Here is a 23,127-nt window from a genome sequence, read left to right on the forward strand (position 1 = left end):
GGGCGAGTTGAAATCAACTTAAGGCATTGTACTCTTTGGTCTGCCCCAACTCTCCTAGCAGGTAATCCTGAGAACCTCTCTTGGCATTGCCGAGCTGAAATTATTCTCCTAAGTAAAAATTAGTGATTAAAAAGTTGTGTCCTAGTGAATCTCAAATGGTTATGAAACGAAGCAAGGCGGAAGTCCAAGTCACACGGAAGGCCGCGATGGGGTGAACGGTTTCCCACACTCCTGTGCGCCCATCGAGTGTCTGCCTGAAGGTGTTGCCCTTTTCACGTCTTGATCTCGTTTCTCCACCTTAAGCCGATGGTCAGTGCTAAGCCTTTCACTGAGTGACATCAGTAGTAATTTCTGTCAGATAATGATGAAACATTACCAAGAAAAAAGATACGGTTGGGGAAAAAAAGACCTCAAAATGTATTCGACTCGAGACTGCGGAGCGGGAATTTTCCAGTTTTACGTTTTTCAAAAGCAAACTTACCCACCTAGTGTTCCAGACCCTTCTTTTTGGAGCCTCACAGAGCTGCTGGGTTACGTATTTGCTCTTTTTTTACTTCTTTGCAAACCGAGAGCAATTAAAAGGTCTGATTTAAAAAAAAAAAAAAAAAAAAAAAAAAAAACGAGCTCTCCGAGGGCGCAGGACCCTGGCGTCTCCCCGGCTCCGCCCGGCCGTGCCCCCACCCCGCGGGTCTCCGGCGCCGCGATCCGGCTCGAGGGCGGGGACTGGCAGCTCCCTGCCAGAGGGACCTGCTCCAGGGCCACCCTCCCGCCTTGCGTGACGACTCGGCCGCCCGGCACCAGGGCGCGGGACCCAGGACTCCAGCCGCGGGCCGCGGGCGCTCAGAAACTCCCGGAGTTGAGCGCCGCGCCTGCGAGGCCGAGGGGTGGCCCCTGGCGACCCCAACGCTCCTCCTTGGTGGGGCTGCAGTAGGCCCAGCGAGCGGCCCCGGGGGCGGAGGCAGGTGTCGGCCGCGGGCTCCTTCCACACCCAGGACCTGAGTTCCCGAAGCCCGCGGGCCCCGCGCTCTCGGGGCGTGGACTCAGGATCCTTGTAGCTGAAAGGAATCATCAAGTATTTATAAGATTTCCTGCAAGACGCTTCACAATAGAATATAGTTATCTTGGTCGGAAATTTGCCAAAAGCCATAAATAATTGAGACAGCTGTGACTAACCTCCCAGAAACCATACCAGGATTCGCAATTAAACATTTAATTGAACCGTCTCATTGCCCCCTAGTCCCAGAGGGGAGGAGGAGTGAGAGGCAAACCCTGGCTCCACCCAGCCGGGAGCCTGCGCGACTCCGGCCCGGAGCGCCCCGTTGCCTCCCCGCGCACGCGGTTCCAGGGGGTCTCGAGTTCGCTGCTTTCGGGCGCCCAGGCCCGGCCCGGGCGATTTAAGCTCCAGCTCCCCGGGCTTTTGCGGCTTCTAAATCTCCGGAGCTCGCGGGAGCGCCACGCCAGGTGCGCGGGGCGCCGCTGGGTGCAGCTCGGGGAGGCAGTGCCGCCGCAGGTCGCTTTCTCCCGAGGTTGAGTGGCCGCAGCGGAGCCCGCTGGCTGGAGGCGAAAGGCCTCTGCTGGGCCCAGCCTGCGAAGTCGACGGTGCGACTGGGCGTGTTCGGAGTGAAAGCTGTAACTTCGCCGGGCTTCACTGCCCAGAATTAAGAGTCGGATAGGACAGGCTGCCCGAGGCCCGGGAGCAACGACCTTTGAACGCTCAGCGGCGTTGCCCAAGCCAATTCCCTCCAGCAGCCGATGCTCCCTTCCCGCGGAGCGCGCCGCCTCGTTCGCGCAACCGGACGTCGGAGCCGCAGCTTCGGGACCCGCCGCTCTCCCGCCCTCCGGACGCCAGCAGTAGCTGAGCTGAGACCTCGAACCCTGAACCTGGCCCCGGGAGCCTCGGTCCGGACCGCGGCCTTCCTGAGTTATTTCTTCCAGGGCAATCTGCCACGCTCTGGAAAGTCTTGGGTCTCGATAATCTGTTTTGAAATTACTCCTCCTCACAATCCGCTATCCTTCCACTTCCCACTTCCTCGTCCCTCCTCCCTCCCTGCCTCCCCCCCCACCCCCACCCCGCTCGAACCTGGGGGTCTCCAGTCAGCTACACTCAAACCACACTTTAACTTAAATACGCTCTTTCCCAACGGGGAACCGGCCTTCCTAAGCTCCTGCCGGCCCCTGCGCTCACTCCTTGACCCACACCCGCGCTGGCTCCGACCTTCTGGACCAGGAGGTAGATACCGAGGCGGAGAGCTGGGCTCACCCTGCACTCCCGCCTCTCTGGCAGGACTGTTGCTGGGGCCCCAAATGTACTTTATACATCGGGCCGCTCCCTACCCAACTCTACATCTGGATCCCAATGGAGTATTTCCTTGTGCCCTTTCCTGCTCTCATTACTATTCTCAAGCTATTTCTATTCATCTGCATCTTCAATGCACAATCTCCATCAACAAGGTGCTAGTCTGTAATTGGCCACACAATCCTCATAACTGCACTGAATCCCAGGATTTTCAAGAAAGTTTACTTTCACATCAATCAGACCCAGATTTAAAAGCCTCTAATCTTTCCCGCATCAGCTTAATAAACTCTGAATTTCCTGCTTTTATCACCACTCCACTGGGAACTTGCCTGCAAACAGTTATGCATCCATTGTTTCTCTCTCCAGCATGCTGCTATCCAACTAATTCTCTTGGTGTCTTTGGTGAACACCCAAGAGAAAGCACAGCTAACTAAATGTGTGGCCATCTGTGTCCTCCCCGAGGCAGGAGAGGCAGAACCTCAAATTTTCTAAGGAATAATCTTAGACAATGTCCATTTAAACCCTGTATTTGCAGCTCTGACGAAACTGAACTTTGTTATTCCATATTCAAAACAGAAAGCCTGATTTCTGTTCCACAATCCATTAAATATTAAAGTTTGTTGGAAATACTGCCGCAGGGACTGAATCTCCCAGAATTATGCAGTTTTTAAATATGTATTAAATTTGTGTAAAAATGCATAGCCATCAACTTTCCATCTCTGGGAATCCCTTTCCTGCCTCAATTGCATAGAGCTCTCCAAATTAATAGTTAAATCTTCTGAGAAAATCGTATTCTAAAGTCAATCTAGTTACATAACTCCCTCTTTCCACCTATGGCCTCTTTTACTGAATTGAGTTTTTACTAAATTGAGTTTTTACTACACAACTGGGTATCTCACGTTAAAAGTTCAGTAAGCATAAAATACAACACTTGTAATTGTTACAGGTAATTTAATTTACAGGGAAATTCCTGCTGTATTGCAGAAGATGTTTAAAGATGACCTGGGAACCAGTAAAACTGATATTTATTAATGTAACTAACCAAGCGTGGATGTAACACCTCACTAGGGACCACTGTAATACGGCTTCAGAGTTAAACCCTTTCCCTGGAAACCCACATAGAAAGTGATGCACCCCTTTGGGTGGGTGGCAACTGTGGGAGAGAAAAGCTTGTAATGTTTTATACAGTGATACAGAGAGACGCAGGAATCCTAACACACAATATCACTTTTATCTGGGTAACCTCCCAATATTCAAAAAAGACAGACATACTCATATAAATATCAAAAAGAGGAATTTGATTTTGGATGCATGGATGATAAGGAAAGAGACAGATGTTAAGAGACAACTAATGCAGACAGTTCCATTCATAGCATTAAAACACTGCAATCTGTCAAAAGCAAAAATTCAGAGCGAATTAACCGTTAATGAAATTCTTTATTCAATAACCTTACTTCCTTTTTAGTTAAAAAGGAGAAAACTCAAATATTCTGGAAAAATCACAAGTTTTTGAAAGGAAGATTTATTGGAAGTTTTAGCCCCCTACCTAACGGCCAGCCAGAAGGTAAAAGGAGAAATCTGTATTTCTATTTGGGGAGGAATGGTCTAAGTTAAAGGAAGGAAGCCTCACAGAACCCAGACCTGATTATTAAAGCCATTTCTGGGCACTTGAGCGGTAAAGCTGGTCCTCATTAACCCTGCCTATCTCTTCCCTTATCTCTAAGTTTGCAGCACCATTTCCTAAATCTCAAAGAAAGGGAATGTTCCCTTTAATATTTGTGCCAGCATCACCTTGACTTTCAGGAAGTAAAATATAAATGCGGCTCCATTTTTCCACCTCCTCCCATTTTTTTTTTTTTTTTCCAGTAATTGCCAGCAAAGCTTCCATCATCTGGAAGTAGGGGGGGTGGGGGGAGTGTGAAGGAATTCTGCCACAAGCTCTGCTGAAAAACGCACAGTGGCCTCTGGCCATCCAAGCAGTCATGGCTAACAGAAGGCACCTACTTCTCCATCTAAAGACTCCAGGGCCTTCAGACACGTTTCTCTTGCCAGCCTCTACCTAAGATAAGATGGCAACTATCCCCTACCCAGTGAGGGCGTTGCCCACTTTCAAAACAAACCTTGGAGAAAGGAGGATACACTTGTGGGTCGCTTACCTCGAGGGACAAGGAACGGGCAAGTCACTGCCAGAGGTTCTTACACCAGCGGGGGACTAACTGGTAGTCGGGAAGCTCCGAGTCCACTAAGTGAAGGCTGGTCTAGGAAAAACAACTGTCCCAGGCTGCCAAAGGGTTAAATATTTGTGAAGAGTAAAACCTGAGCCTCCGTGTTTTTTTTTTTTTCTTTTTTGGTTTTTTGTTTTTGTGGGTGCGCGCACTTGCCCCGGGGCCTACTGGAGATTCAGTGTCTCTCGGTTACTTCCTGCGATCACTAAAGCCAGTTTTCAAGAAAACAAGTCGCAGGGTTTGAAATGTCACACCAAGTGACCTGGGCACGGCGTATCCAGGGGCCATTCCCAGCCCCCTCCCACCCGGGCCACCCCCCACCCCCTACCCCCTCCACTTCGGTCTGGAAAGAAAATAAACCAAGGACACGCCAGACTGGTTCTGGGTGGACTTATTTTCCCGGCAGCCGCGCTCCTAGCGGGGCCCGCCGCGGCCCCTCGGTGTATCGCTTGCAGGTGATGCCAAACGCAGATAAGCAGCCGCCGCCCGGCCCCCGCCTCCGTCTAGACTGGGGAACTAATAAACGCCGCGGATTGATCACGTCGCGCATCCACTCCGGACAGCGCGCGGAGGACTGCCTGTCACTGCCGCCGGGTCTGGCTAGGGTCGGCCTCGCTGCTGGGCCGCAGGGTTGGGGCAGCGCGAGGGCTTCGCGCCTCACCGAGGGCCGCGGACGGCCGGGGAAGGAAGCGCCGGGACCGAGGCCGGGGGCGCCTGGCGAGAGCGGGGCTCGGGGCTCGGGGCTCGGGGCGCGCCCTCGCCCGCAGGACCCTAAGCGGGAGCCCGCCGCTCAGCCGCCACAGGGCGCCGCGGGTTTCCTGCCCAAACGGGTCCCGCCCCCGCCCGCGGGCGTCCGCGCCCAGGTGCCACGGGGTCGTCGGAGGGGCGCGCGGGCCTCCGGGAGGGCTTCAGCGCGCACGCGCCCGGCCCCGCCCCTCGGCCGCGCCCAATCCCCGCCGGACCCGCCCCGCACGCTGCACGCGGAGCCCTCGAGGCCCACGCTGAGCCGCGGCCGCCGACGCCGGCCCGACCGGGGACCTTCCTCCTGCGGCCCTGCCGCCGCGCCAACAGCACACGGGAGCGGCGTCGCACCGGGGTATGATTTTTTATTAAGATCAAAATGCGAGTCCCACCGTGAACTGGCTGTTCTCACAATAAATAACAATAACTTACGTTTGTTCGGCAAAGGCTCACACACTCCGTCCTCCGTCGAATAACTTAAACGCTTTCAAGGCAACGCTGCTTTCTACTGTTTCCCAGCAATCATGCGCTTTGGGGGTTTGAGTGTCTGTTCCTCTGCGTTATCACCTTCCTTTTCCCGCTGGAGACCGGGAGAAGCCGCCGGGGAGCGGGAGCGGGAGCGGGGGCGGGGAGGGGCGGGGGGCGGCGTGGGCGAGCTCGGGGCGGCGGAGGTGGGGACACAGGTGGGGCGTGGAGAGACAGAGCGGCGGCCACGCGGAGCGCGGAGAGGAGAGGACAGAGCTAGCCCTAGTAAGTCCCAAATTCTGGTTTTGAAAAAATGAGAGTCCTCGGAGCAGGGGTCTGCAGTCTGGTGAAAGCAGGTTGCATCCTGGCGCCTTGGGCTGTCCAGACCGTGTCTCCCGGTCCTCTCTCTTAAATAACAATAGAATAATTACGAAGGCGAGAGACCTTTCGGAGCTGGAATGGCCTGAGCATGGGTGAGTCTCATGCAGGGAGCATGCGAGGTCCGCGGGCTGGCAGGGAGGGGTCCCCCTCACGTCTCCACGGGACTCGGCACCATACTGTTGGGGGTGTCCGGGAGCTGCGAGGACAGGGAGGTCACGTCGCTGCCGGAGGAGTTGCCTAGGGAGCCGGACTCGGAGAAGGAGACCTGGGGCGGCGGAGACACCGGGAAGAGGCGGGTGAAGAGGCACCCGAGCTGGTGCTCCAGGGCCGCGTGCTCCGAGTCGGGGAGTGTCCCCTGGGGACCGGCCGCCGGCTGAGAGCAAGCCCTACGGAAAAGGAGGCCAGGTCCCCAGGCGCACGCAGGGTGGATTAGGGCGGGGGAGCGGGTCGGTTAATCCTGCGACCTCTCTTATGCACACTTTAATCCAGGGAGATCTGGTTTAGGGCGCGTAATGGGCCGAGGTGAGGTTTCAGGACCCGCCACTGTTCCCCCTCCCCCACTGCCTAGGGCTGTTCCCAGCCCCTCAGCCCAAGGCCACCCCCCTCCCCTTTCGGCCAGGCTAAGTGGCTAAATCCCCAACCCACAGAGTACTGAGGTCGGGGCGGGTAGGGCAGGGCCTCACCAGCTGCTGGAAGGCGGGTTGGTCCAGGTCGCTCTGGAGGGCGAACTCGCTGAGCGCCTTCCACGGCGGCTGGTACGTCTGCACCTCCACTGCGCTGCCCTGCACGGCATTCTCGTGGCGGATGGGGCTGCCCGCTACCAGGGGCGTCCCGGTTAGTCCCTGAAGGCTCTGTGGGGCAAGCAGAAGGTGGTGGGTGCTCGAGTTAGGTCTGGCCTTTTCTGCCATCTTTGAGACTGGAGCTCCAGACCTTGGGGAGTGATTGTGGTCTGCATTGCTTTGCGGGAAGGCGCACACTCGACCGCATTGGAGGAGCCCTCTTTCTCCACCCGGGATCTGCGGGGGCCGCAAACTTGCCACCATAGGTCATTCTCCGTGCTGGGAGCCAACCACCCGGTGAGGAAAGGCAAGGCCTGCACGCCCACCTTTCTCCAGCTTCCAACAGAAGGACAGAACCCACCAGCCCAACTGGCGGGCGCTGCCCACAGCCTTGTCGCCTCGGGCTCCACGCAGCGCCCGGTACCTGCAACCCGTGGCTGCCGCTGGGACAAGGAGAAACCCGGATCCCAGACAAAATAGTCAGGAAGCCTCAAACCCAAGGGAAGTCTTGCTCTGAAGGTACAGACATACACCATCCGGAGTGCCCAATTCTCCCTGAATCTCCCGGGGCTCACCCAGAGAAGGGCACGCAGATACCACGGCGGAAGTGCAGGCCCCACCCAACTCGCGCCTCCGGCCCCGCTGCCACTCACCGTCTTGTCGCTGTGCTGCTGCTGCTGCAGCTGCTTCATGAGAATGGATTTCTTCTTGTCTTTGCAGCGCTTATTCTGGAACCAGACGCGGATGACCCGCGGGCTCAGGCCGGTCATCTCCACCAGCTGCTCCTTCATGAGAGCATCAGGCCGCGGGTTGGCGGCGTAGCAGGTCCGCAGTGTGTGCAGCTGCTTCTCGTTGAGCACAGTCCGCACGCGGGTCGTCTTCTCCGTCTGCTTGTGCACATGCGGGCGCAACGCGGGCTGCCGGCCCGACCCAGGGTCTGCCAGGACAGGGTGGGGCCAGAGGTGAGGGAGGGGCCGCCACCCACCCGCCCTGCGCCCAACCTCCGGCGGCCGAGCGCCCCGGGGCCCGACTTCGTTTCAGCTTTATTCTGTTTATTTCGTTTGATTGCTCGTCTTCCTCTCCATCTGTTCGCCTTATGCGGAGAGCTGTGCATTTTCGTTCTTTCTCTCGCTCCCGGGCCGGGCTGCCCCGCAGCGATCTCTCCCAAGCTCCAGCAGGGCGCTGGAGCTCTAGACAGGCCGCTGTGGGGAGGGAGTGGCCGCTTGGGGATCTGCCTCGTTTAGTCGCAGGACCCTTGGAACGAGCGAAGCCCTCTGGAAGAAGTCAGAGTTTCAGAGGAAGAGGAAAGAGGCTCGCCTGGGTCTCTGGAGAGGGAAAGGGACCGACCTGGACTGGGGGCGCGGCGTTGCTCCGGGGACTGGGTGGGGGTGCGCATATCCCGAGGCCTACAAGGGCCCTTCCCCTCCTTCAGACCCCGTTTGGACAGAGCTGGGCCACTTGTGTCAAATACTCGTCCAGGGGTATGGACAGGCCTCCGGGGCCTGCAGCACTTCCTTCCTGCCCGCCCTTGGGCCTTGGCCCTGAGTCTCTTTCCCCAAGGCTCCGGGTTCCCCAGCCCAGTGGCCTCCCACCCACTGAGCTGGTGAGCGGCCGCCGCCGGTACTCTCCTCGCTTGGCCCCGGGTTCTCTCCATCCCCGGGAAACAGTGACTGATTCCAGAGCCTGCAGGCTGAAACCCGAAACAAACAAAGGGGAGCCTCTCCGAGATCCCAGACGGAGGTGCACTCAATACCCGCTTCCTGCCATTTCACATCTCCGTTTGAACCTAATCTACACACCATGGATCTATGCTGCACCATTTCGGTTTATGTTCCCCACTACACATTTCTAGGTCTGGACAAATATTTACAAATAGTCCATTCAGCCCAATTTCCTCTTTCTATAGGGAGGAAGTGGAGATACAGAGAGGGAAAGAGTGGGGCAAGGCCACAAAGCACCCAGAGGCCCAGCCTGGTCTGCGGATGTGTGCTGCAGGCCGATGGCTACCTGGGGGAAACTGCCCTGCCTGGGGCGGAGGCACCGCTGTTTCTGTTCAGCCCTCCTTGCTGGTGACACACTCAGACCCCAACTCTGGGCAGCTGCTGATCAGGACCCAGAATATTCCAGCGAGAGTCCACTATGCCTTGATACTCTGCCTCCCCCAGAAGAACCTGGCTAAATTGTTCATCAAACTGGGCCTCAAAACAGGAGGCAAACACCCCTCTTTGTTGGGTTCTTGGCTCCTGGCTGACCCAAGCCCTTGCTCAGCTCCCACTTGGGAGCCTTGTTAATTACACACATACTCCTAGGCAAACCTCCTTCCCCTCTGACAATAACACTTATTCCTCCAAGAAATTCCTAATACAAGCCCCAAGATGGACACCACTTAAGATTCCCTGTTGTCATCCACTCTCCTGCTGCTAGCACTGTGCCCGGCGTGTTCTTGGTCATGGAGAACAGGATTCTGCACAATTCCCCGTGCTCACATGCTCATACGCAAGCAGTTTCTCCCGGACACACGTGTACACACAGCCTTGATGCCAGCGCACAGTTCCGCATTGATACAGAAAAACATCCCGGCAGACACCACCACACACAAGTGACATCTCGTTGGGGACACAAGCGCGCCCCTACACACACGCAAGGACACACCCCGGCATAGGCCCCGGCGCGCTTACCTGGCAGATGCAGGCCGCGCGGGCCGGGGAGAGGGCCGGGGCTGCGCGGGCTGCCGGCCGCGGCGCGCTCGAGCAGGAGGCCGTGGTCGGCGCGGCAGAGCAGCTCGTGCTCCCTCAGCGAGAACTCGTCCCCAGGCAGCAGCTGGCGGCTGCACACGGAGCAGCGGAAGCACTCGATGTGGTACACGCTGTCCCGCGCCCGCATCACCAGGTCGCTGCTGCTGAAGCCCACCTGGCACTTGGCGCACTTGATGCCGAACAGCCTGCGGGCCCAAGGCGCGGCGGTGTCAGCGCGGGGCCTTCGGCCGCCCTGGTCTCCCCAGCTGCTACCGACTCCGGCGCGCGCCCAGGACACTTTGTGGCCCACCAGGAGGCTGCAGTGACCCGCCTGCGGGCATTCCCGGGCCCGGGGGCGCTCTGCAGCACGCGTGCGGGATGCGGCTGGCCTTCTCCCGGGGCAGAGCCGGGGCGCTCGGGCAAGCCGCCAGCCCCGGCCCCGGCGCTCGGTGGTCCAGCCCGCGTTCCCGCTGGCCTCACCTGACATAGTCCCGCTTGCAGTAGGTCTTCCCGTCTCTCACGAAGCACGTGCACGTCTCGTCCAGGTACTGGCTGCACTCGGCGCACTTGAGGCAGGCGGCATGCCACTCGAGGTCGGGCGACACCCGCAGGATAAACTGGTCGTGGATCTGACTCCCGCAGCCCACGCACATGGCAGTCCCGGGCTTCTCTGCAGGGAAAGGGCGCGGGGCGTGTCAGGCCTGACTGCACGCACCCCGGCCGGCCTCAGCCGGCCAGCCCCAACCCAACCCGCTCGTTCTCTTGTTCTTCCTTTCAAGACTTGCGACCATAAGGAAAGGTGATGAGCTTTCTAAAGGTCCAGACCATTGGAAACGAAAAACCAGTATCTTCTGGATTGCTGAAGGCTTCTTCTGTCCCCCGCCCCCAAATATTTCGCTATTACATTCACTAATCACAGTCGTTTTGTCGATGTGTCTTGAAACTAAACGCTAACACGAAACTAAGAAGAGGGAATACACAGTTAGGCACTGCAGACGCCTGGACATCAACACCTAACGGTGCTGTCCCGGCATTTCCGCTCACACACTCGCACTCACAGCGGCTGCCTCCTATCCCAACACAGACACATAGGCTTTCGGCAGTCCCTGCTCAGCCTCTAGGACAGTTCTTAGTTTAAATACCCCAGAGCAAGCGAGAGAAAGCTTCCTAGCTTTGAAAAACAGAAAGGCAAACAACAACTAAAAAAAATAAAAATCCCCACATCCCTGAATCAAACCTAATTGCCTTTGCGCAAAACAGAAGCAGATTTCGCAGCCCGAAGTCATCCTAGCCGGCTTGAGAAATAGTGTTTACTTATAAAATAAAACAACAGGATTCCCAAAGATAAGCAGTCTTGTAGGAGACTTGCATTCGTTTTTTCTCTTCTAAACTATCCTGACAAATAGAAGCCACTTGTAGAATCCACTAAACATTTTTCTGCATTAGAAATTTTGCATATTAAGCACACACACACCCCACCCCCCCACACACAGAAAGACTTACTCTTGGAATGATCACCCATAGCACCCAGAAAAGGATAATGAAAAATAATATCCACCATGCAGAAAAAGAGATGTGCGCAAAGTGTGCGGCCAGGGGCAGAAGGACGAGGGTCGCGCGCCGGGCCTCGGCTCTTTGCTAACTAACTCCTCCTGCCCCGTGGAGTTGAAGGAGCGATTCCGCACCGGCCCGCACGCAGCATGACGTCAACACGCATTCGCCCCGGGCCGGAGCTGGGGGCGGGACCTGTGGCGTCATGAAGCTTCCCCTGAACTGCCGGGGATGCGGGGGAGGTGATGGGGACCCGGGGGATGATGGGCGGGGTGGGTTTGGGTGGGAGGCTGGGAGTGAAGGGAGATTGGCTGGGAGGAAGTGTGCCAACCCTGATTGGCCCGGAGTGAACAATGGAGCGCAGCCCCCCCCACCCCGAAATCGACGAGGATCCTCTCTCCGACCCGGGGTCTGGCAATCGCTACTGGACCTTGCGTCACCGCCGAGCTGGCTCCGCGGCCGCTACAACTCTGAGCTTCCTCTTGGACTTTGGGGGCGGGTTTCCCAGGCGCGCTGGAGCTGTGTGATGGATACCTGAGGGTGGAGGTGGCTCTCTTTGAAGAGCTCCCTTCTTATATAAATTTTAAATATTAAAAAACGCACTCTCAGGACGAGAGCGCTTGGGAAAAGTGGGATCCGTTTGGATGTGACCGTCATCGTCCAGATGGTCACCTTTCTCCTCTGGTGTGCCTTTGTTCCTCGGGTCCAAGCTAGAGAGAGAGAAGTTAGAGAAGGACCATCTGGGTTCTGATAAACTCTGTTTGGACCCTCCTATCCACACAGCCTGTAGAAAACGTCAAGTTGAAGCATTAAGTGGGTTGAGCCAGAATGCAGAATCCAAATGCGCTCACCCGGGACTGGGACGGGTCCTGACTCGATCCTTGCTGCTGCTGCTCCGGCTCCACCTCCTCCACCACCACCTCCTCCTCCCGCTCCACCTCCTTGCTTTTTTTTATTATTATTATTTGTTGTTGTTGTTTTAAATGTAACACGGGCTCCCCCGCCCCGCCCCACCCCCCATTTTTCCCCTGCCCAAACCGCATAGCTTCTAGGAACACTGCTGGGGTCGCGTGTCCCATTTCCAAAACAAAAGATTTTCCAAACTCTTGTGCTTCATTTCAAAACCCACTGCAATGCAAATAATCACAAACGAACGCGAGGCTCTGGGTAATTTACAGTGCTCTCTGCGAGGCAGCTCGTTGGTCCTGAGACAGTCTGAGAGTTCTGAGCAGAGTCCAGGCATCCTTTCTTTCAAAGAAATCGCTGTGGGTTTTTTGTTTGAAAGGGTTCAAAGACTTGCCCATGAATTATAAATAACATTTATCCAACCATGGTGTCTGTTCTTGTTTTCCCATTAAAAGGAGTACTAAGAACTTGGTGTGCGCCTGGGTGGGGCGCGAGGTGAGGCGCCTGCGGATAAAGTGTCTTCGCCGGCATCCCAGACGCTGGCCCAGACCTTCGGGCTTGCGGGCCTGAGGGCGCGGTCGCGACTGCAGTTCTAAGAGCCTGAGGTTGCTTGGCCTCGAAAAGGTGCAACCAAGGGCTCAGGACGAGGCTTTGCAGACGGCCAGAGCGAGGCCCCAAGTACACGCTAACATTGTTACTCAATAGTGGTCCACAGTAAACGTTCCTCACCGGCCCCGCGCTGAGCGCTTTATGCCCCGTCCAATAGCTTCAGGCTTTTGCCCTCCGTCTCCACCTTTAGAACATCTAGTCTTCCCGCTGGTTCGGCTGTTTTTTTTTTTTTTTTTTTTGAAGTCTGTCTTTGTCTCCCAGGCTGGAGAGCAGTGGTGTGATCTCGGTTCAGTGCAACCTCCACCTCCTGAGTTCAAGCGATTCTCCTGCCTCAGACTCCGAGTAGCTGGGACTACAGGCGCGCGCCACGATGCCCGGCTAATTTTTGTGTTTTTAGTAGGGACGGGGTTTCACCATGTTGGTCAGGCTGGTCTCCAACTCCTAACCTCGTGATCTGCCCACCTCGGCCTCCCAAAGTGCTGGGATTACAGGCTGAGCCACCGAGCCCGGCCCCTAGTCCGGTTCTAGTTACGGTTTACCAACCGTCAGCCAACAGGCCATTTCTTGCATCTTGGGTCAACAGTCCCCCGGAAAGCCCTCAACCTGAGTGTGTGCCGGCAGGTCAGGGGTTGAGGGATGGTGCGTTTGAATGGATGTGTTTATGTAAATAGGGGACCGGAGAGAGGGAGAGGGTGTCTGTGCCTGTGGCTGTGCCAGGCCACCTGCGTGACCTCGGGGATCTTATTTTAATTCTCCTTCCCTCGGTTTCCTCATCTGCAAAATGGGGTATAATAAGCGTAGCTATCTCTATTAGGTAACAATTAAATAAACTACAGCTAGTGCTCGACTTACAACCACGATAGGTTCCGACAGACCGGTCGTAACACTATTTGGTTGTAAGTTGGGTAGGCTATATGTACAGTACTGTGAAATGATGTTATAAAACTCTTTAAGTCATATTTTATCATAATTTTCTTTCATTATTGTTGTATATCATAATTTTCTTTGTTCATTTTTGTTTCTTATTTTTACACTCGTCAGGTTTAAGTAAAACACTGCATTACCAGTACAACTGGTTTAATATTTGCAAAACATTGTGGTCGTAAAGTCGAATGGTCGTAAGTTGCATAGGTCGTAAGTCGATCAATACCTGTATTCTGTGGAAAGGGGTTAGAGCAATACCAGCGCAGAGTAAGTGCTACATACGTGTTAATTACGACAACTGTGATTGTGGCTGTATCTTTATGTTGGGAGCCTCTGCCCACACTGCCTGGGTGTGTCTGGGTGGGGAGGGGAGGTCTAACTACGTCTCGGTGCGTGTCATCTGATGATTTCTTTGTGTATTTCAATGTGTGCTTGCTCTGCGTGTGTCTGCTGTGTGGATGGGGTTCAGAGATGTGTGGTCTGTGCGTAGACTTTGTGTACAGGTTGTATCTGTGAATATGGGTGCACAATCTCAGAACTGGAAGGGGACGCTTGGTGCATGTGCCCACATGTGGAGGGGGGAGGTATGTCTGGCCCAATGGCCCTACCCTCAGGTGACCCTGGACCAGGCCTGGCTCCCGGCACCTACTAGGTCTTGCTCACCAGGCCAGGAGCAAGCACATCTATAATTCAAGGATTCAGATAGCTGGCCAGGAGGGGGCAGCTCCAGGCTGGAATCATAGGCCCAGCGTTTAACCCTCTGCTGCCCAGAGAAACTCCTCCTTCCCGTCCAGAAAAACCTATCCTTTGAAACTCCACTAGGGAGCTTGGAGAGGGTAGCATCTCCTGGTATGCCAGGAAGCCAGGTCAAGAGCAAATATGTGTTCAGGGCCACCATGTGCAAAGTTCTTGTTGTTAGGTCTTCAAAGTAATGCCATATGGTGGGAAGTATTGGACCCATCCAATCCTCAAGGAAACTGAGGCTCAGAGAGGGGAAGTTACTGTCCCCACTCACAAGTTAGATCAGAGCTGGCATTGAACCCAGGTCTGTCTGGCTCCATCTCCCTCCTTTTTTCGATGTGCCGTTCAAAAGCCACATGGGTGAGGCTCCACCATTCACTCACTTCATATCTCTAGAGCTGTAAAACCAAGCAGCCATTTCAAAATCGCTCCATGTATGACTTCGGTCACAGCCACCCCTGGGAGACCAGCACCGAGATGGGTGAAGGGAATACCTGTACCTGCTGGGCACGGCCACGGGCACCCCTGATGTGGCCCTACCCCGGTTCCCTGCCTCCTGGCTGCTTGCTTGTTAGGTGTGGAGAGGCCACATGCTCTCTACATCCCAGGCTGGCATACAGGAGACCTGGGTGCCTTCTACCCTGGGCCTTAGAGCACTTTCTCCTTATCAGGAATAGCAGCTTAAGCTCCAGAGCTGTGCACTACCCCATAAAACTAGCCTGTACTGGGGAGCGTTCAGAAGCACAGAGAAGTCTCCCTGATCCTTTCTCCCCAAAAGCTCCTCTACCACATAACTCACAAAGGCACAGCCCCGTGCACAGTGTCCAGCCAACAAAGAGGAAGCTGTTACTATAGCGAGGGCATCAGTACTCACTGTGAGTATCGGAAAGGAAACTGAGACCTGGTGACCTGTTACCCAGCATGCGATGGCAGTGGAGTTGAAAGCCAGGTCCCCTGACCCAGGCCAGACCTCTTTCTGCTGGGGTCCCTGTAGACCAGCTTCTGCCGTCCAGGGCTGAGACCCTGATACCCAGCTTAAGTCACCGGAGCGGGTTTCTCCTCTTGCTCCAGCCTCCGTCCCCCTCTATTCTCCTTCTGCCCCATTCCCAAAGGCTTTTACACTTCTCCAAAAGTAGCTGGATATGTTGACTTAGTAGGCCAGAGACAGCCTCAGCATTCACACCTTCATCCACCACAGGCATCTGAGAACTTGCTTTTGGGATGGAGACAGAGCACCATGTTTCAAAGAGCAACTAAGGCCTGGGGGCGGGAAGAAACTTGGCAAGTCAAGGTCAGGCTTCAGGCTTCTCGACATCTAAGACCCGTGCTCTCTCCCCAGCCTTGCCTGCCTCTCCCACCCCACATTCCCTTAGAGCAAACAGGTGCCCACGGACACTGCTGGGCCCCTCTCTGTCCTTCCCGAGCTCCCTTCTCTCTTCCCTAACAGTTACTGAGCACTTGCTATAGGTGGGGCCCTGGACTCAGCAGCCGCATGAGGTCTCATTAAAGTGTCCAACTATCTCCTGGGCAGGAATGGCCACGTAATTTGCAGATCTCATTGCAAAATAAAAACGCACAACCCTCTGCTCAAAAATTATTAAGAATTTCGATGGCCAGGGGCAGTGGCTCATACCTGTAATCCCAACATTTTGGGAGGCTGGGGCAATGGGATCGCTTGAGGTCAGGAGTTTGAGACCAGCCTGGCCAACACGGTGAAACCTTGTCTCTACTAAAAATAGAAAAATTAGCTGGGAGTGGTGGTACGCACCTGTAGTCCCAGCTACTCGGGAAGCTAAGGCAGGAATCGCTTGAACCCGGGAGGCAGAGGTTGCAGTGAGCCAAGACTGCACCACTGAACTTCAGCCTGGGTGACAAAGAGAAACTCTGTCTAAAAAAAAAAAAATCAAGACAGCAATGGCAGAGCATCAAACCAAGTGTGTCCCTCCCCTCCACACACAGCATTTCGGTGAATTCGCCCTGCCTCTGAGGCAGATCCTAATGTCATCTTTCAGCAGCTAAGAAATAAATAAACCAATAACCTTCACAAGTTAATACAACTAGTAAAGAGATGAGGCTGAGATGAGACTCAGACGCACACCCACAGCCATCCATGAGACTGGTTATGAGCTTGTGGTACTTGAGCGTGGCCAGATGGGAATAGTTTGGTTTGTTACCTGTGTCATCATGGATATATGCCAAGGTCATTCCATATTAAAACAAACCAACCCATAATCTATAGTACTCTTGTCCTGAGGGGATCAATGGGGAGTAGCCTGTGGGAAGGAGATAAAAAGACCATGTGGGGTCAGTACACAAGAAGGAGAAAAATGAATCCTTTAAAGAGTATATATGGAGCCAGGCGCGGGGGCTCACGCCTTTAATCCCAGCACTTTGGGAGGCCGAGGTAGGTGGATTGCCTGAGCAACACAGCGAAACCCTGTCTACTAAATTACAAAAAATGAGTCAGGTAGGCTGAGGCAGGAGAATCGCTTCAACCCAGGAGGCAGATGTTACAGTGAGCAAAGATCATGCCATTGCACTCCAGCCTGCACGGCAGAGGGAGACTCTGTCTAAAAAGGAATATACATATATATATACAAATATATGTATCTATATATGAAACATAGATACAAATATATGTATCTATATATGAAACATAGATACAAATATATGTATCTATATATGAAACATAGATACATATACATGTATCTATATATGAAACATAGATACATATATATGAAACATAGATACATATATATGTATCTATATAAATACATATATATTTATATATTTATACATTTTTATCAATGGAAGCTGCCATTTCTTTCCAAATCGAATTCTGAGGGTAGCCCAGGGATATCCTCCCAAGCCCAGATATTGGGAGGGGATGGGGCCGAAGGAGGGAAGCAGCTGAACCCAGAGGCTTTGTGGGGAGAGTTGCATTTTCCTCATCTTTCCAGAAGGGGGAACCCAGGCTGGCTAGCGTGGCCTGCGAGTGGCTCTGACTGGTTCTGAGCAGTTTGGCCAAAGGCACTGGCATTCCTAGCCACAGGGTTTACCTTCTAATGTTCCACTTTCTTTTAGAAGTATTTCTCTTACTGAGATCCAGGTCCTGGGCAAAATGAGAAAGAAAGGGAAGGAAGGAAGGAGGGACAGAATGAGCTCCAAAGGGCATGGATTCCCTGAAGCCGGACTGGGCGCTTTTTTTTGCAGAGCGGCCAGCCTCTCGCCAAATGGGGCAGGTTTGCAGCTGAGGCCCTGGATGGAGGAGGTGCCCTTCTCTGAGACAGGCGGCAGCAGACAGGGGAAGGATGATGGGGGGAAGGTGCGGGTCGGCACTGTGAAGAAGCTGCAACAGAGCGGTGACCTGGAGCTACCACAGGACACAAAGGGTGCGGGGATGGCACAGAGGGGGGTCAGGAGCCTGTGGTGTCTTTTCCCAGACACAGAAAGAGCAGGAAGGTCTCCTAGGAAGAGGGGACAGGCTGGCAGACAGGAGGAGGCAGTGTGTGAGTCAAGTGCTTCTGGGGGAAACGTGGGCAGCTAGGAGAGGCTGGAGCCAGGGGTGTCTGTGGGCAGTGGCACAAGCAGAGTCATAGAGACTGGGGGACCCCATAGCCACCCAAGGCAGACCCACATGGCCGGATGGTCAGGGAGGAAGGAGCAAGCGCAAAAGACAGAAAGAGACGTTTGAGTGAGCGTGGGAAGCTCAATTGCCAGGCTGAGGAGCTGGGGTGGGGGTTCTCTTGGAAAAGGGGGAGTCTCCCATTGCCTGGCTGAAGAGATTTAGGTGGGAAATCCTATGAACTCCGAGTCGCTGTGGAAAGAGGAACACTTTGATGTGAGGAGCAAGACAGGCAACAACAAGGACGTGAGCCAGGAGGGCTGGGAGGAGACAGGGCAGAGTGTGGCGTGCACGTGGGTTTGACAGGGCTCCCCTCTCCTCCCCAGGAATAGGCAGGACAGGAGGAAGGCTGGTTTGGGGAGGGTGGTGAATGGGTGATAATTAATCTCAGCCATTGACATGGGGTGAAGGGAACAATTTCTTTCTTTTTTTTTTTTTTGAGACAGAGTTTAGTTCTTGTTACCCAGGCTGGAATGCAATGACTCTATCTTGGCTCACTGCAACCTCCGTCTCCTGGGTTCAAGCAATTCTCCTGCCTCAGCCTCCCGAGTAGCTGGGACTACAGGCACGCGCCACCACGCCCAGCTAATTTTTGTATTTTTAGTAGAGACAGCGTTTCACCATGTTGACCAGGTTGGTCTCGATCTCTTGACCTTGTGATCCACCCGCCTCGGACTCCCAAAGTGCTGGGATTATAGGCGTGAGCCACCGCGCCCGGCCCAAGAATTTCTATTTGTAATCCTGAGGATGGTGGAAAAAAATACCCCTCACTTGTAACTTACAGATAGTGTTAAATATATTGAAAAATACATCTGGCTTGATATCCAGTTAGCAAGATTCCAGGGAACAATGCTGCTCTGTGAACTGTACCATCCCCGAGTAGGAGCGACTTCAGCTTTTTCGGCCATGCTCCAACGCTCCAGTACCCGCGTGTCAGTGACCAGGAGCGTGGCCTCAGAACTGTCGTGACTCAGGTGGTCCTTGCATTTCTCTTTAGCAGTATTTCTAGATTCATATTAGATTCAAGTATTTCTAGACTCAAATTTCCCCAGCAGGAAAACTGAATGTTGTAAGAGGCTCCTCTGTCCTGCACAGATGTGTGTGGATTTAGGTTTTGCAGGCTTTGGTGGCTGGTGGCCCCTTTATCGATCAGAGATGTTTGCCTTTATGATATTAAAACAAAGGAAAAACGCCTCATGATAGATTCTCAAACATGATATTATCTCTTCATAAAGATATTGTCCTTTTAAAGGCTTTTAAGAATGTCATTTATTTTCTGCAACATGTACTCTTAAGAAGTTAAATGTATGTGTTTTTTTTCTTATAACAAGGACCGATGATGCTTGTTCTAGTTTGTCTGTTCATCACCTTGCAACAGCTCTAACCAAAGCAGCTGTTTCTCAAAAGAATCCCCAACAGATCCTCTTTCATTGGGAAACATCTCCTGGAGGTTAGAGTTACCAGTAAATTCCAAAAATAGAGAATAAATGAGATAATAGAATCTGGGTTGTCACCCCTTGTCCAATGGGATTATCTGATGTCTAATCATGGACAGATTGTGATTTATGTGATTGTGGACGGGGCATTAATCCGATTCAGGAGGGAATCCAGTCAGATTTTCATCTGCTCCGAATGTGTAATTGGTTTGGAGGCAGGAGAAAAGCAGCTTGTACCAGATTTTGCCGCATCACCGTGATGAGGTCTGTTTTGATCAGCTTGAGTTATGGACAATATAAATTATTTATAGCGCCTTTAGACATGCCTTATACTTGTAAAGACCTTCAGAACAAAGTAATAATGCTCCTCTTGCCGTTGGAGGAATGAATCTTATTCAACTAAATGCCGGTGCCCACAGCTTATAAAAGTCAAGAAGGAGAAAAGATTAATGGCCTGTAGGTCCATCACCAAATACTGACTGAACATTCTAAGAGTCAAGAGGTTGAGCGAGGCCCAGGAGAGGAGGCCAACTGCTGTATGAAGAATGGCCGTGGCCCTCAAGGGGTTTTACTCTGATTGGGAAGGTAAAGACCCAGATTCAGGAAAGCACAGAAAGCAGTAGGTGGGGAGGAGAATTCCACGTGAACTAGACAAGCTTCCTGAAGGACACGGGGTTGGAGCTGCGCCTTAAAGGGTGAGCAGTCTTCAAATGTGGCCTGTGTAGGAGGAGGGAGAGTGCTGGGAGCAAAGGCGGGAATGCAGTCATGCCCTGGACACAGGAAGGACCTTGGGGTAGAGTGGAGGGAAAGGGAAGTGCTGTCATGTACTGAGCAACTGCTATGTGCTGGGTGCTGGCTGGGACTGCATTGACCACATTCAGTCCTCACACATCAGCAGAGTGCTTTTGGTTAAAAGAAAGCCCTGCTAAAGTGGCATTAGGCTGGATCGGTGACTCACACCTGTCATCCCAGCACTTTGGAAGGCTGAGACAAGTGGATCACTTAAGGCCAGGAGTGCGAGACCAGCCTCGCCAGCGTACAAAATCCTGCCTTTACTAAAAACAACAACAACAAAAAAATAGCTGGGCATGGTGGTACACACCTGTGGTCCCAACCACTCAGGAAGTAGAGTCAGGAGAATTGCTTGGACCTGGGAGGCGGAGGTGGCAGTGAGCTGAGAGGGTGGTACTGTACCCCAGCCTGGACATCAGAACAAGACTCTGCCTCCAAATCAAAAAAAAAAAAAGAAAAGAAAAGAAAAGAAAAAGTGGCATTAACCAGAAATGAATTGGCTCAAACAACAAGCACAGAGGTAGGACAGCCCCTAGAGATGAATGACTCAGTGACTCAGTGGTGTCAACAGGTCCTTTTTGCTTTTCTGCTCTACTGTCCACAGATGCAGTTTCATTTTAAGGATGGTTCTTATGGCCACGAAACAGCTGCCAAAATACCCAGGACCATATGCTCCCTTGGAGAAGCTGGCTTCTTTCCAGAATCCCCCAGAATCCCTCTTTTCTGCTCCATTGGCCTAAATTGGCTTAGATGTGCCCTTTCTGAACCATCCCTGGCAAAGAATTTGGGATTCTCTTATTGGCTTAGACCAATCAGCACAGGTACATGCAGTCCACCACTGGGTGCTCATATATGTTCAAGAACTGGTTCTCTGTGGCTGGCCTCAGTGGCTCATGCCTCTAACCCAGCACTTTGGGAGGCCGAGGCAGGTGGGTCACTTGAGGTCAGGAGTTTGAGACCAACCTGGCCCACATGCTAAAACCCTGTCTCTACTAAAAATACAAAATTTAGCCAGGCACGATGGCACACACCTGTCGTCCCAGCTACCCCGGAGGCTATGCAGGAGAATCGCTTGAACCTGGGAGGTGGAGGTTGCAGTGAGCCCAGGTCATGCTGCTGCACTCCAGCCTGGGTGGCAGAGTGGGACTCCATCAAAAAAAAGAAAGAAAGAAACCAAAGAAAAAAAAAAGAAAGAACTGGTTCTCTAGAAAAAAAAGTGTAAGTATATACATGGTTATTAAATGTTTTACTGGTATAAAAGAAGTGAAGCATAGCCATGTACAAATAATAAAATATGCAATGCTCTGAAGTATAAACTCCACTTAACCAATTGATTCTCATAGAATGCTTTCATTGATTTTTGCTAAACTTTGCCAACTTGTAGTTGCAGAAGTAAAAAATGTCTTTCCTATAACCTAGTAAAAATATACTAAAATCAGTATATTTTAAATGAAAATGTTTAAAGCTCTGTCATTAATTCTCCAAAATACGCGTAAGGTGAAGAAAACTATCTTGACCAGGGCCATGTTAAAAAACAAACAAACAACACACACACAAATACACACACATACACAAATACACATACACACAAATGCATGAGTGCCAAAAACACATTCTGGTATGAGTTATGGAATCTCATTTTTCCTCTAATTAATTACAAATGTATAAATCTATAAATGTAAATCCAGTATAGCACAAATGCAATTAAATTGCCAAGGGAATTTGACAAAATAATTTTTTTTTTTTTTTTTTTTTTTTTTTTTTTTTTAATTCTTGGAGACCAGATCTTGCTGTGTTGCCCAGGTTAGGGTACAGTGACCGAACATGGCTTACTGTGTCCTCCACCTGCCCAGCTCAAGCAGTCCTCCCACCTCAGCCTTCAGAGGAGCTGGCACTATGGGCACACGCCGCCATGCCCAGCTATTTTTTCTTCTTTAATTTTTCTGTGGAGGGCTCCCTATGTTGCCCAGGCTGGTCTTGAACTCCTGGGCTCAAGCAATTCTCCCATCTCAGCCTCCCAAAGCACTGGGAATACAGGCATGAGCCACCATGCCCAGCCTTTACAAAATAATTCTTTCTTTTCTTTTCTTTTTTTGGCGACAAAGTCTCACTGTGTCACCCAGGCTAGAGTACAGTGGCACAACCTCTGCTCACTGCAACCTCTGCCTCCCTGGTTTCAGCAATTCTCCTGCCTCAGCCTCCAGAGTAGATGAGATTACAGGCACTCACCACCATGCCCAGCTAATTTTTATATTTTTAGTAGAGACAGTTTTTCACCATGTTGGCCAGGCTGATCTCAAACTCCTGGCCTCAGGCAATCCACCAGCCTCAGCCTCCCAAAGTGCTGGGATTACAGGCATGAGCCACTGTGCCCCAACTTCACAAAACAATTCTAAAGAAAAAAATGAAAGAAGCAATGTAATGAGAATAGTGAGTAGAGCTTATTAAAAAAAAAAAAAAAGAGAGAGAGCCAGAAATGAAGGGTTATTTTCCCTACAGACATTCAAAAGCAGTGTAAGTTTCTAATGATGAAAACGGTTTGATAAGGCAGAACAGATTAATGTAACAAATTAAAAAGGGCAAATTAGACTTTTAATGTGAAATTCAATGGGAAAGTAAATGATTATTTGGTAGATACTCTGGGTACATTTGAAAACAATTAAAATTGAACTTCTTTGTACCAGACCATTTACCAAAATCCTCTTCACATGAATTAAAGATTCAAATGTAATGATAAAAATCATAAATGTGTCAGACAAAAATGTACATTACCCTCCCATAACCTTAGAATAATAAAAGCCCTTCTGAGCAGCACAGGGAAGGCAAATTGGGATGGGAAATTCACATGGACTTGACCACATACAAATGCAATGGACTGAGCACAGTTGCTAACACCTGTAATCCCAGCACTTTGGGAGGTC

General features: G+C 52.3%; 1 protein-coding gene across 1 annotated transcript; it reads right to left on the bottom strand.

Moving 5' to 3' along the window:
• Window positions 1–5,612: 5,612 nt before the first annotated feature.
• Window positions 5,613–11,343, bottom strand: ISL2 (ISL LIM homeobox 2). The gene is made up of 6 exons (XM_032267299.1): window positions 11,126–11,343; window positions 10,103–10,292; window positions 9,566–9,828; window positions 7,541–7,824; window positions 6,792–6,959; window positions 5,613–6,373 (listed from the first exon to the last, which is right to left on the bottom strand). Exons 1-6 carry the CDS (start codon window positions 11,181–11,183, stop codon window positions 6,257–6,259), a joined length of 1,080 nt encoding a protein of 359 aa, XP_032123190.1. The 5' UTR covers window positions 11,184–11,343; the 3' UTR covers window positions 5,613–6,256.
• Window positions 11,344–23,127: the final 11,784 nt, after the last annotated feature.

The sequence above is a fragment of the Sapajus apella genome, unplaced genomic scaffold (assembly GCF_009761245.1).
Source record: "Sapajus apella isolate SASKATOON/1434 unplaced genomic scaffold, GSC_monkey_1.0 scaffold168, whole genome shotgun sequence".
Lineage (NCBI taxonomy): Eukaryota > Metazoa > Chordata > Mammalia > Primates > Cebidae > Sapajus > Sapajus apella.

Excerpts from the sequence above, each read along its gene's own strand:
- ISL2 (XM_032267299.1), bottom strand. The coding sequence starts at position 11,183 with ATGGTGGATATTATTTTTCATTATCCTTTTCTGGGTGCTATGGGTGAT. Across the intron at positions 6,960-7,540 it reads AGCAGCACAGCGACAAGACG|AGCCTTCAGGGACTAACCGG; the intron begins GTGAGTGGCAGC and ends CTTGCCCCACAG. Across the intron at positions 6,374-6,791 it reads AACCCGCCTTCCAGCAGCTG|GTCTCCTTCTCCGAGTCCGG; the intron begins GTGAGGCCCTGC and ends CCGCCGCCCCAG.